The 15,496-nt window shown below is 38.4% G+C and overlaps 1 protein-coding gene across 1 annotated transcript in view; it reads left to right on the plus strand.

Annotated features, from left to right (window-relative positions):
* Window positions 1–728: 728 nt before the first annotated feature.
* The window catches only part of LOC138705620 (uncharacterized), a 437,982-nt gene continuing 423,214 nt past the window's right edge, over window positions 729–15,496 (plus strand). Inside the window, exon 1 of the mRNA XM_069834221.1 lies at window positions 729–894. Coding sequence (XP_069690322.1) covers window positions 729–894 — 166 coding nt within the window. The remainder of the gene's footprint in view (window positions 895–15,496) is intronic.

Consider the following 15,496-nt stretch of genomic DNA (forward strand, 5'->3'; position numbering starts at 1 on the left):
ATACAGCCTTGGACCGAAATTAGAACTATATATCAGACCTACTTCAGTCTTACATTTTGGTTCAATGAGTGGAATGTTAAAAAGTATTTGTTAATAAATTTTTTATGCATTTATTGTAAAAATATTATTGCCCAACACAAACTGGCTGTTAATAGACGAGACTTGGTGTGTATAAACAAAAATATTAGTGGTTTTTTCCTAAAAAATCGGAAGCACATCAAATATAATACTTACTGGCTTTTAAGGAACCCGGAGGTTCATTGCCGCCCTCACATAAGGCCGCAATTGGTCCCTATCCTGAGCAAAATTAATCCATTCTCTATCATCATATTCCACCTCCCTCAAATCCATTTTAATATTATCTTCCCATCTACGTCTCGGCCACCCTAAAGGTCTTTTTCCCTCCGGCCTCCCAACTAACAATCTATATGCATTTCTCGATTCGCCCATACGGGCTACATGCCCTGCACATCTCAAACGTCTAGATTTAATGTTACTAATTATGTCAGGTGAAGAATACAATGCATGCAGTTCTGTGTTGTGTAACTTTCTCCATTCTCCTGTAACTTCATTCCTCTTAGCCCCAAATATTTTCCTAAGCACCTTATTCTCAAACACCTTTAATCTCTGTTCCTCTCTCAAAGTGAGAGTCCAAGTTTCACAACCATGCAAAAGAACCGTTAATATAGCTGTTTTATAAATTCATTAAATATAATAAATAAACAAATATGAAACAAACTGTGGCAGGGCGGAAACGACCTGTGTCAACAACTGCCCTCATTCTGCGCGACGTGGAGTCCACAAGCTTATGGAACAGGTTTACATTCGTGGCTACTTCCTCCTACGCACCTAGAACTCAACGCAACCTGCGTGCATTCTACCTATCTCCAACAAGTTTGCATAAAACCTGCCTGTCTCCCAGCACCTGCTTGCATTCTACGTGCCTCCAACCAGTGTGCATAAAACCTGCCTGCCTCCCAGCATCTGCGTGCATGCTACCTATCTCCAACCAGTGTACATAAAACCTTCCTGTCTCCCAGCACCTGCGTGCATGCTACCTGCCTCCAACCAGTGTGCATAAAACCTGCTGTCTCCCAGCACCTGCGTGAATGCTACCTGACTCCAACCAGTGTGCATAAAACCTGCCTGCCTCCAAGCACCTGCGTGCACGCTACCTGCCTCCAACCAGTGTGCATAAAACCTGCCTACCTCCCAGCACCTGCATGCATTCTATCTGCCTCTAACCAATGCGCATAAAACCTGCGTGCCTCCCAGCACCTGCATGCATTCTATCTGCCTCTAACCAATGCGCATAAAACCTGCCTGCCTCCCAGCACCTGCATGCATTCTATCTGCCTCTAACCAATGCGCATAAAACCTGCCTGCCTCCCAGCACCTGCGTGCATTCTATCTGCCTCTAACCAATGCGCATAAAACCTGCCTGCCTCCCAGCACCTGCGTGCATTCTATCTGCCTCTAACCAATGCGCATAAAACCTGCCTGCCTCCCAGCACCTGCATGCATTCTATCTGCCTTCAACCAATGCGCATAAAACCTGCCTGCCTCCCAGCACCTGCGTGCATTCTATCTGCCTTCAACCAATGTGCATAAAACCTGCCGTCTCCCAGCACCTGCGTGCATTCTATCTGCCTTCAACCAATGTGCATAAAACCTGCCTGCCTCCCACCACCTGCGTGCATTCTATCTGCCTTCAACCAGTATGCATAAAACCTGCCGTCTCCCAGCACCTGCGTGCATGCTATCTGCCTCCAATCAGTTTGCATAAAACCTGCCTGCCTCCCAGCACCTGCGTGCATTCTATCTGCCTTCAACCAGTATGCATAAAACCTGCCGTCTCCCAGCACCACCGTGCATTCTATCTGCCTTCAACCAGTTTGCATAAAACCTGCCGTCTCCCAGCACCACCGTGCATTCTATCTGCCTTCAACCAGTTTGCATAAAAGCTGCCGTCTCCCAGCACCTGCGTGCATGCTATCTGCCTCCAACCAGTTTGCATAAAACTTGCCTGCCTCCCAGCACCTGCGTGCATGCTATCTGCCCCCAACCAGTTTGCATAAAACCTGCCTGCATCCCAGCACCTGCGTGCATTCTATCTGCCTTCAACCAGTTTGCATAAAACCTGCCGTCTCCCAGCACCACCGTGCATTCTATCTGCCTTCAACCAGTTTGCATAAAAGCTGCCGTCTCCCAGCACCTGCGTGCATGCTATCTGCCTCCAACCAGTTTGCATAAAACTTGCCTGCCTCCCAGCACCTGCGTGCATGCTATCTGCCCCCAACCAGTTTGCATAAAACCTGCCTGCATCCCAGCACCTGCGTGCATTCTATCTGCCTTCAACCAGTATGCATAAAACCTGCTTGTCTCCCGGCACCTGCGTGCATTCTATCTGCCTTCAACCAGTATGCATAAAACCTGCCTGTCTCCCAGTACCTGAGTGCATTCTATCTGCCTTCAACCAGTGTGCATAAACTGTCTCCCAGCACCTGCGTGCATTCTATCTGCCTTCAACCAGTGTGCATAAAACCTGCCTGTCTCCCAGCACCTGCATGCATTCTATCTGCCTTCAACCAGTGTGCATAAAACCTGCCTGTCTCCCAGTACCTGAGTGCATTCTATCTGCCTTCAACCAGTGTGCATAAACTGTCTCCCAGCACCTGCGTGCATTCTATCTGCCTTCAACCAGTATGCATAAAACCTGCCTGTCTCCCAGTACCTGAGTGCATTCTATCTGCCTTCAACCAGTGTGCATAAACTGTCTCCCAGCACCTGCGTGCATTCTATCTGCCTTCAACCAGTGTGCATAAAACCTGCCTGTCTCCCAGCACCTGCGTGCATTCTATCTGCCTTCAACCAGTGTGCATAAAACCTGCCGTCTCCCAGCACCTGCGTGCATTCTATCTGCCTTCAACCAGTTTGCATAAAACCTGCCTGGCTCCCAGCACCTGCGTGCATTCTATCTGCCTTCAACCAGTATGCATAAAACCTGCCTGTCTCCCAGCACCTGCGTGCATTCTATCTGCTTTCAACCAGTGTGCATAAAACTTGCCTGCCTCCCTGCAACCTGCGTGGATGCTACCTGTCTCCAACCAGTTTGCATAAAACTTGCCTGGCTTCCAGCACCTGCGTGCATTCTACCTGCCCTGCAACCTGCCTGATACTAGTCAAATATTGTAAAGGGTGATCCGTTTGGGTATGGTTAAAATAAAAACACCGTAAACCATTTACTGCTGAAATTTATTTGTTGAAACTTTGTGCACTGAAAGATGGAGATTTCGCAGAGATCGACATGACCCCCATTGCGCAGGCTGCACAACTCATAACGATGATGCATTTCAGCCCATGTCCGTTGTGACATAAGAGGGGTGATTTGTTGAAAAACTTGGGTAATTTTTACTCTCAGATCACCAATATTCCTGTGTTTCTGTGAATAGACAATGCCTTTAACAAAATCCTACGGGAAGATGTCAGGAAGGGTTAGATCTGTGGAGTTTGGGGACCAAGCCAAGAGGTAGCTGCTTCTCGTAATGGATTTCGCCTGCGATCTCCTGCATGTTTTTTTTTTTTTTTTAACACAGAACCTGTTTCTACAAATGTTCAATACTACTACATTATGGAATTCTATTTAGGTACATTACGCACACCATACTCTCGGCGAAATTCCCTTTGAACTCTTTTAACACTCTCAAATTTAGCATACAAAGAACACATTGTGCCCGCTGTTGATTTGGGGTAGCCATTTTAATCATCTACGATTTTCAATTGTCGTTTCAGATTATGCATTGTTGATTGTCATATATGGAAACTCCCATCTTTTAATCATAATATAACCAGCAAGAAACTTTTTCTACTATCATTATAGCTTTATAATAATGAAAAATTAACATTATTTATTTATTTATTTATTTATTTAAATCCACCACCAACAGAAGCAGGCTTCCAATTACAAGTGGCTTTCACAGATACATACACAAAATACATAAAAAAAAACAAAACAAACAACACAAACGAAAGCAAGAAAATGCATACGGTAACGGTAATAGATGCTAGAGTATAATATTGCAGTTAATATAGTGCTAAATATCAGTATAATGATGCAAAATTATTTTAAAACTAGAGTAAAAACATTATAATACATTTCTTCATAATTTAAATATCAAAGGAAATACAGTTCTTTTTAATATTGTATGAAATTTTTCAACTGTTAAACTGAAATCTAATTGAGAATCACAGTTTAAAGACAGAGAGTTGTAAGTATTACACATAACAAACAATGGAGAGTTCTTCAAGAAAACAGTTCTAGGAATGGAAATAACAAAAGGTTGCCTATGACGTAATTCTGTTCTTTTTACATTGAACTGAAGGAATTTATGAAAATCACAGTTATTCAATATACCGTTAACAGTCTTATAGAGTAAAATTTGACTATTTTTAAATCGTCGAGATTTAAAAGTTTTATAATTAAATTAAAAAAGTAACTGGTTATATGAAATTTGCTTGTCATAAGACGACACGTGATGTTTCTTAAAATATAAATAACGTAAAAATCTTTTGTGCGAGATCGTGCGTATTTGCTTGCTTTCCGCACAAAACCAATACGCGGTAAGTGTGAAATACCACATTCAGTATTCCCAACGTAACACACATAACAATTTCCCTCTTCTTACCGATTAAGCGCCACATTCATTTTACTGCTTTAGGCTTTTAACATATTATTTTTAGAGACGTTTAACATAGTAATAATTATAAATTGGAAACTTACCACTGCAATTTCACCTAAATTGCAATGTTAATTATTGTTTTTAAATATTTGCAAAAATTAAGTAAAATCTACTACTCCACGAAACTTATTGCATTCCTGATACAAGTAACATTAAGGAAGCCGTGAAAAAAAATCAACGAGATTCCAGATGCCTATGTTATTACTGCAATATGTTATATAAATAATATTGTTAAAATATTAAAATGAAAAATAAATCATTACATAACCTTACCGTTTGTTTTAAGTTCGAATTTATAGACTGGGGGAAAAAAAGACAGACGTATATCACGGCCTGCTGGAATATAGTAAACACAGAAAACATTTTATAGCAACAATGTTGAAGATAGATATTTTAGTTTTTAAAAGTTGCCGTCATTGAACAGAAACCAAGATGGAGATTTCATTGCAACTAATTAGAAATTCGTCCTTCAGGTATGTAATAAACGATCTTCGCACAAAATAATGTACGATACACGAGCGGTATGTTTGTTTTCATGTTCTCGGAAATTAAAAAAGCTCAACTACGTTTCGCTTTTTCAATCTTTTCCTCGAACATGAAAACATCAACATACCGCTCTTGTAACGCATATTACTATTGTGTATCCTTTATCTTTGCAATTATCCATACTCAAACGGATCAGACTATTTCCGATATTGTGGGAATGTAAAGATAATTTTAAACATTTCTCCAATTCCTGAGATAATTATTATTTTTGTTGTAACCAGATTTATGAGGTAATGGATATTCCGTGTAACATATTTTCACCCGGAATTCTCAATCCATAAAATTAATTTCTATTGTTTATCTGCCTTGAAAATCTGCCGACATGAAGTCGTGTTTGTACCCACACGCTCGTATGCAATGGCGAAGCGATCGCACTGTCTAGTAGGCCTACTTACAGACTGTATTATTTTCGCGATATGCTGAATCCGCCACAGCTGAGTGCGACTGTGGCAGGGGGTGGATTTGCTGTAGCCCAGGACGGCTGCCCAGTGCTAATGTCTGGGTCATATAACACGAGACGCTATTATGAAATTGGCTGACCAACCCTGCCGGGCGGGCAACAGCCGGATGATATATATGCAGGCGGCAGCCCCGGGTACAGATGCGCTTAAATGCCCTGACACCTACATCATCTGCATGCACGCGTTGTTAACTGCGTCCAAGAAGCCACCGGTATAAATTTTATACACAAGCAGCTCTCCTTCGCCTCGCTGGATGCATGAATTTTTTCTTATATATTTCTAAAATATATCTCATAGTTTACTAATGGCAAAGTGCATCAACATCGGTTAAAAACGCAGTAATTATAGATTACGAAACGATGGTTAACCAGTAACCGTAGTTAAAATGTAATTTCTGTGCACCATTCACAATCACTGATTACTTAAACATGGCTAGCTGACACCTCATTTAACCAGAGTAAAGTCTATGATGGTACACTGTTTCTACAAAATGGCTAAAGGAAAGCATCCATACCGCTGCAAAGATAATAGTCAACATCTAAAAATGACTACGCTCACTCCGTTCTACATCAAAATGAACTTGTCCTACATTTTCGCGTTGCATTTGTTTGCCTTTCGGCACTGTTATATTTACGAGTTGAATTTGTTTGTTTTTCAGTGTTGTTAGGTTAAAATCGTACAAAATGGAAAATTGGAATCAAAAATGATTATATCTCAATGTGAGGTTGAAGTATTGATAGACTTACTAGATGTAAATATATTATATAAAAAAGAAGTAATATCCATAAAGGAAAAGGATGCAAAAGATGAGTAGGAATGTGTGTACGATCCAGGACTCCATTTACACCAGGGAATTGTGCATTATCCTAAGATCCATCCATAACCTCTCTTTGTTCAGCCAGTGACATAGAGAAAGAGATATTCGAGTATTCCCTCTTAAAATACAGAAAATAATAGTTACATAGAATCGTAACATAAGCAGCCGATCCATAGTAGAAATATGACTGTTCTTGTGTTATATCAAGTGATCCATTTGTAGATTTTGATAAACGAAATCCCTCCTGAAATTTTCTGTCACTTAATTCTTCGTAAGAATTCTCTTTCCACTAAAGAAACTTCACGCTCGCGCTCTATCCAAGTAATTCAAGTACTGTACAATAATAATCGTCTTTGAAATAATCTTCTGTGGCTCTGACCGCCATTTTGCTTTACTTGGTCTACTAATCACTGGTTATCTCCTTTAACCACTCGAATATTGCCGGTTAGAGATTACTGTGGTTAACCTCCTATTTAAGTTGTAACCGAGGTCGATCCACTGTAAAATTGCTTAACCAGGGGTTAGGTGACAATTTTAACCGGTGGTTAAACTAACCGACGTTGATGCACGTGGGCATAAAGGGTTTAAATAAGTTCATAATCGCATCTATGACCAGAGTTGCCATCTTTCACTTTTGAGACGTAGGGACAAAATTCGGGGATTATTAATTCAAAAGTTTCAAGTTTTAGTAACTTTTAATAGCTCTCTACTCTTTTACATAAAATATAATATTACTAATCTTGTCTTACAAGGGAACCGTTTCAGATCATGGAGCTTGAATTTAATGAAAATGTATATTTAAACTAACTTTCGTTCGTTAAGAAATGTGGTGATAGTCGTTCGTTTCACTTTTTCCTCTTTTACGAAATATATTGGCTTGAAAATCGTTGCTACTTATACCGCTTCTTGCGCGCAATCGGATGCTCATAGCTACGCGACACCGTATCACAGCTCTCGCATTAATGCTGTAATCAATATTTTTTTCCCTTAACTCACATTAATATACTGTGCTCCAACCACGAGAAAGTCTCTGCCGGATGAGACGAAGGAGGGTAATGCTGTGAATGAATGTTGATGTCATAAGATGTCATAAGGTCACACACGTGGGTACTCTTATCTCTATTGGCTAGCTCTCACAGCACAAACCATAACATTGATACAGAGATATTAATACTACCCAGTGGCGTAGCATGAAATTTTGAGCAGGGGGAAGCTAACTCAAGTTGTCTTTCATGCAATATGAGAAAATGTATTACAAAAATACAGTCTTAAAATAAATAGTAGTCAATTTCAAGTCAGCAGTCGAAGATTGGTTGGAACATCGTAAGTAACACCAATAAGGCATAACCTCAAATGATACGTAATAAAATATGATTTCACGGTTTACACATATCTCTAACAAATAGACACGTATACGTATAACATTAGCTCACTCCCTGTCATACTTAGAGAAATCACAATATTAGTATCATTACGTAAGTATGCGTCTGTCTTTTGGTTGTGTCCTTCATTGACAGCAAGGGAGTCGGTCATTTGTTTTTTAAATCACACTTTTGTTCGTAAGTCAGTCTTGATAATACAATTGTCCTAAAAAATTAAAGTAAATTAGTGTCAGGAACTGTTATTTCACTCATTATTTATTATATCAGCCACAATGCACACTAACACTTCAACTGAACACAACTGACGAATAGGGATAACTCGGAAACTACTTATTTTAAATGTTAAAGCTAGCTTCTTTTCGAGCCTTGCGACTAGGGTAGCTTAGTTAGAAAGGGATGGAAAATCTGCGGGGTGGATTACACAGAAGAAACCGGTCTGCTTGGAAGCTGGTGTGTGCAGGCGTCTTGTTTACTGCTGCATCACAAATAATCCTGAGCTGCAGCATCACAATATTTAACGCGTAAATATAAATTCTATTAAAATTAATAAATAATTTTCTCCATAAACTGCAGGTTTATTATGAAATTATTATTAACTGGGGAAGCTAAGCTTTTTAGCTTACATTGACGCTACGCCACTGATACTACCCTAGTTACAAAATTAGATCACAGTTAATCTCCTGGTCTTTTAACCTCTTCATACAGGAAATAACATAAGCAGGAGAGCGCATGGTTTTTAAACTGACGTTATAACGGTAATATTATTTATCTACTTCGTTCCAATAGGTGAGTCAATAGTAAGCACATTCCTTTCACGGTTGATCTCCTGGTTGGAGAAAAGTAGTAGTAGTGCAATTCATGGCATCTGTCACTCATTCGTGTACCGTCCAAATCCATACGTATTGCAGCTGTAATTCTAGGAGCACGATTGTACATACTATGTTTTCAAGAACCGAAAGGGGAATTTAGACGTAATGTAAAACAATATGTAGACAAAGATAAGCCATTTAATGTCGTGATCGATGCAAGCAGTTCCGGTAAATTGACAAGAAAACCATCTGAGAAGGTGGTTAAGAGATGTATTTCTCTCGGATGTTAAGAAAGGCACACTACTACTTCTAGATTCCTGGAGTGGTCAGATAGATGAAGGAGTAAACATGCTTTACATAGTAAGACAATTAAAACACAAGTTATCCCTCCAAAAACTACAAAATTTATGCAACCCTTGGATGTCTATTTTTTTAGACAATATAAAATTGTAATTTGAAGGCTAGAAGAGTATTTCAGACATAAAATTATCTTTGAAAACATTCCAGACACATTGCACGATAGCGGCTTCATAATGGCATTACATTCTGTTGGTATCAACAGTTTCATTCACCTGCCATCAAGGACATTCTAATATACGCGTGGCAGAGGTGTGGATAAGTGACGGAGAAACATGTGAGAAAGTTTGATAACGTTCTTGCAACAATGTTTCATATTGGAACCAGTGTGTGTGTTATAGAAGAGTGTGAAAAATCAACCTATATAAAATGTTTGTACTGTTCAATGATTCTTAGTTCTGACCACTTCATTTCGAATCCACACTATCATATTAACGTGAGTCACAATGTTAATATATATTTTAAATTTAAATTGAATTTGTATTTCAGCAGTAATTTGTATTTCTATTAATGTGAGTTAAGAGAAAAAGAAAATAGATTGGAGCATTAATGTGGGAGCTGTGTTACGTTGTCGCGGAGCTATGAGGACCCGAGTGCGAGCAAGAAGCGGCATAAGTAGCATCGATTTTCAAGTCATATTTCGTAAACGAGGAAAAAACGAAACGAACGTCTATAACCACGTTTTTTTAACGAACGAAAATTAACCCAAATATGCATTTTCTTTAAATTCAAGCTCCAGGACTTGGGACGGTTCTCTTGTCAGTACACTAATATGATACATACCTAATTAATTAATCGATATAGCCTACCGCTAGTATGTCTTATACAAACAATAGTGATTAGCACGGCGAGTATATTAAAAACAAACCACAATCTGGTCTGTGATATCTGCGATGTTTCCTAATAATGTTTACGAAGGTGAGTGTTTCTTGGAAGAATACAGCCGTGAGTGCTTCAGTATCAAAGAGTTGCCCTCATTAACCTCTAGAGTGTTGCGATAGTTACTTAGATCCCAGATATTTTATCCCTTCAAGCTAATCTTCTAACATTTGTTGACTGAACTCTGGAGATGCCATATACTGTTCTCCAACCAGGAGATCAATCGTGAATTCGGACCTTTTACATTCGAGTATTTTAGAAATACGCCAGATAATTTATTTATGGTAGCTTTTGTATTATTATTTTATTGTCTCTTTTTAAATACTAGTTAAGGTCTGAGATTTTTATAATGTTTTATGCATCACGCTGTTGAAACCGCATTTGTGTACCTCGTTTTAATCGTGACAACGTATTTTAGTTCTTTTAAGCATTCTGATTATTGTATTATGTCTCTGTTCTGTAAAGAATTTTAGATAAGGACGCAAATAGCCATAGATACTGACGCTCCCTTTTTAAACCCCACTAACTAACTCAACCGTGAAAGGAATGTGCTTACTATTGCATCGTCTATTGGAACGAAGTAGATAGATAATATTATCGTTATAACGTCAGTTTAAAAACCATGCGCTCTCCTGCATATGTTATTTCCTGTATGAAGAGATTAAAAGACCAGGAGATTAACTGTGATCTAATTTTGTAACTAGGATAGTATCAATATGTCTGTATCAATGTTATGGTTTGTGCTGTGAGAGCTAGCCAATAGAGATAAGAGTATCCACGTGTGTGACCTTATGACATCTTATAACATCAACATTCATTCACAGCATCATACCCCTTCCCTTCATTCCCTGGAGACTTTCTCGTGGTTGGAGTACAGTACGCAATCAGTCGCCATACCTATGAATCACGTATCAGTCTGGGATGACCATTTCTCGGAGCTGATTTTGGAACTATAGTTACAGTCGGAACCAGTGACAAACCTATCACAGCGACAAAATCACACGTCTGAAAATCACACCCCATCACTATTGCAATGCAATGAAATGCAAAACGGTAAAATGTAATAGAATGTAGAATACGCTGTAATGTAATACAACGTTATGCAATGAGATACGATAAGGTCCAATGATAAGCGATAAAATAATGATATAAAAATATCAGTAGGCCTAACACAATCTTCGTACCTGTCGTCTCGCTTCACTTATCTTTCTTCCCACCACAATCTGAACACACGCTCTCGCCATGAAACAATATTAACAATACCATCCCATCGCACCTCCTCATGCTCATCCTCTTTCACAATAGCCCTGCCAAGACTCTGGAATTTGCTACCTGCTAGCATCAGGGACTGTCGAAATAAAATTGTATTCAAAGACAAACTTAGTAGGCACTTGGTCAGTAATTGAGACTCGTTCAGACATGGTTTCTTGTAAATAGTTCTCTTAATATATCACAAAATATTTCAATATCCTGTAATTTCATCACTATAGAATTTTGTTATTCTAGGTTTAATTTTTAATTCAGTAAATACAAAAATATTCTTTGTTCTTAATTTCTATGATAAAATGTCTAGCTTTTATTAATCAGGTAATCTTGTCGTACTTTAATTCTTATTGTAATTGTAATTGTCAATTTAATATTAATTGTAATTTTATTCTTCATATTATAGTTGTAATCCCCTGGTAGAGGGGCAGAGAAGGCCTGACGGCCTTATCTCTACCAGGTTAAATAAATAAATACTAAATACTATACGTAATCAGTCGTCATACCTATGAATCACGTATCAGTCTGAGATGGCCATTTCTCGGAACTGTGATTTTGGAACTATAGTCACAGTCGGAACCAGTGACAAACCTATCACAGCGACAAAATCAAACGTCTGAAAATCACACCCCAATCACTATTGCAATGTAATGAAATGCAACACGGTAGGATGTAATAGAATGTAGAATACGATGTGTTGTAATACAACGTGATGCAATGAGATACAATAAGGTCCAATGACAAGCGATAAAATAATGCGATAAAAATATCAATAGGCCTAACACAATATGATGAATACATGATAAATTACAGTACGATAGAATACTATCTTATCCTATCCGATAATTTAGATGTTATGCTATGTGATGGTTAGGAATAGGTTAGAATATAGGATAAGATACGATTCAGCGCGAGCAATACGAGAACAAAGGTCAACAGTGTACAGACATGGATAGTCTGCTGGAATACGCAGTTCCTCGTCTAGCAGACGGGGCTGGAATACGACGTAATGGCACAGGGAATCGTATTTCTGGCGACTAAATACATTTTTGACGCTGCTGTAATTTGAGCGAGCAGCCTAACCAGATAATAACAGAACGAGACACTCACTCGGACAAGAGGAATTGTTCCCTCTGCTGTAATTTTAGCAACGCATAACGTTCAGCCAATCACCCACCCCACCCCCGAGCCATTGTCGAAGAGACCGCTTACAACGCTATTCAGCCTTGGTTGTTGTCTGGAGCAGCGAGGAGAGCATGTGCGACTCTGAATTCATTCATTGCCTGTGACACTATCGCAATTAGTGTTCATTATATCGGGGAGACTTGAGCTAGTTGTTGGATGGGAATGTTAACTCCGGATGTCACAAACTACCATATAGCTCTACATACTCATGATTTTCTGTATGTGTTTATGCATGTGTGTGCATGGTACTACATGTCTTTAACTTATGTACCGGGACATCACTTTACTTTTACTTGCATTTTTATTGTACCTGCGTTCCTGAATGTACTTCACTCCCACCCCGTCTACTAGTAAACTCCCAACACAACCAAGGCCGCGTACAAGCAGTCAAGCAGTACTGAGTATAGTACGTTCCAGAAATATGTTCGCGTTTTCTAGTGACGAAACAGCTTTCAATATTGAATCATATTTTCGCACAGGTGCTGTCGTCCGTTTGCCTACGTCGCATCCCGATTTTCCGCACCTGCTTCTGCTCACGCCGCTGAAAAGGCTAGTGGCTGGGCTCTCTTAGTCTTTTCTGAAAACATTAATTTCTGTTAGGAATTGGACGTCTAAGTAATATTATGCAACTGTTTAAAATAACTTAAATAAAAGGGCCTCGTTAAATAATTGTCACGTGATTTCCCTCCTTTCTACGATCCTCCGACATAACTACTTGGACGGACAGTAGATAGCATGTCTGAGTAATTTTATTTTTTCGGATCGGACAGAAGTGAAGACTGAATTTACAGTACGTAAGGTTCGTTTTTACAGAGTAGGTACAGAATTATTTCAACATGAGTTATTAGTACGAAGGACGAAACTGCTAATTGGAATTAGGTACAATAGTCTACAGTGCGATAATATGCACAAAAGGACTGAACCCTATATCGAAATGAACGGTCACCATTTTCAAAAATGTGTTTAAATATCCATATTTTGATTATTTTACAATTTAACCTCATTCTCTATAGTGTACGCTAATGTGCTGTAGACAATATAATATACACTGCATAATGAATACGTCAGCATGGACAGCTCAGTTCGTGAGTAAAAACACTTATTGTTAATACTGTACTGAATTTTGATTAAACAAAAACTTAATGAAAATTATCAAACTCGAAATTGCGATATTTCCTAGTTTACGTAAATGGATTAACTACTTTTCTTCCCTCCTATACCTAGTAAAGTGATTTGTTTTTATTTTACGCAGTGTCATCGAACTCCAGTCGTGGGAAGGGGTAGCAAAAGGTATAGCCAGGTTAATATTAAAAATGTTAGTAAAAATAAAATGATGTCCCTGTACTTGAGTCCTACCCCTTGCAGTAATGTTCTTGCTCCCGTCAGCCACACAAACTTACGGCCGCTGTTGCATTCGAAGTCTGCTAGCAGTGAAGTAAACAGTACAGAGTATAGTGTGTTTCAGAAATATGGTTGCGTTTTCTATAGAAGGAAGAGCCTATATTATTGAAGCTTATTTCCAGGGGCAGGTATTTATGGAGATTAATTTTATCATTTGCGTTTTTTAATATTGGTGTCGGCGGAGATTATTGGAGATTGATTTTTCCGGATATTAATTGGAATTTTGGAAAATACAATTATTTTGGAATTGGAGTATTAACTCAGTATGAATATTACTTTCCAAATAATTAACATTAAAGGTTCGTTTGATTCAGGTAAAGATGCGGTATGGCCAATAGACAATATTTGTAGCATTGAGAATGTATTTAACACACATTCGCTAAAAACGAAAAAAAACTTGCAGCCCTCAAATTAGCACGTTCAAATTATTAGTGAAATGTTGAATTCTCCGTCTTTTCAGTTCACTAATGTAATCAGAGCAACTGGAATACCACGTAATGTAGCCTACTTGAATGTATAACAAATTCAAATAAAAAAAAAGTCCGAAAAAAGAACTCGAAATATGAAATTCGCTATAAAACGACACAATAATAATAATCCGCGAATGTGTTCATATTTCACTATTAGAACTCTATTTCGCGATTTGTCGTAATTGTTTTATCCGTATATTATTAATCATAATCACTTAATTCGTAAAGATTAGTAAAAAATATATTGTATATCTATTATGTCGTCATTTTCGCGATCTCCGTAAATACCCTCCCCTGCTTATTTCGCACAAGTACAGTGTGTAGCATGTCTGAATAACTTTATCTGTGTGGACTGAGCAGAAGTGAAGATCAGAGTTACCGAAAGTACGGTAATATGCTGAATGAAGTAGCCATTGTATAATGAATACAACAGCCTGAAGAGTTGAGTATGTGGAAAAAAAAAACTGTTACTACTCTACTGTATTTTGATAAAATACCGTAAAAGTATTAAACAAACTGAAAATCGTAATATCGTATTTCCCTATAACATACATGAATACACTACTTTTCTCTCCTCCTATAGCTAGTAAAATGATTTGTTTACATATTGCACTAGTAACACCAAACTCCGGTAATGGAAGGGGATGACAGTGTTTCCGAGTATAGCCAGGTTAATATTAAAAATGTTGGTAAAAATAAAGTGATGTCCCTGTATGTATGTATGTATCTATGTACAGTAGAACCCCGATTATCCGACACCCTATTAACCGACTGACGGTTTATCCGACTATCTTTCTGTGACTCTTTTTTTTTTTTTTTTTTGCGACAGAAACATATGAAGTACTACTGTATGTTATATTACTACGTATTTTTTCTATAGAGTGTTATTACAAGTCTTAACACTTACTATCCAGTTTGGTCTATTGTTTGAGTTGCCGTACTGTACAACTTCTGTACAAAATTTATTCTATGAGAGTCAAAAGGAAACGTTTTGTGATAAGTATAGAGAAAATGCAAATAACTGAATGATTTGGGGAAAGAGAAACTGTGGCTCATCTAACATCAGAATACGAGACTGATGTTGCAACTGTGCGCGATTTAATAAAAATCAAGGATAAAGTATATAGAGAATACGTAAATCTACAACATGGGACCTCTAGGCCTACTATTCCTATCTTTCCGCTGAC

This window comes from Periplaneta americana, chromosome 9 (assembly GCF_040183065.1).
Source record: "Periplaneta americana isolate PAMFEO1 chromosome 9, P.americana_PAMFEO1_priV1, whole genome shotgun sequence".
Taxonomy (NCBI): Eukaryota; Metazoa; Arthropoda; class Insecta; order Blattodea; family Blattidae; genus Periplaneta; species Periplaneta americana.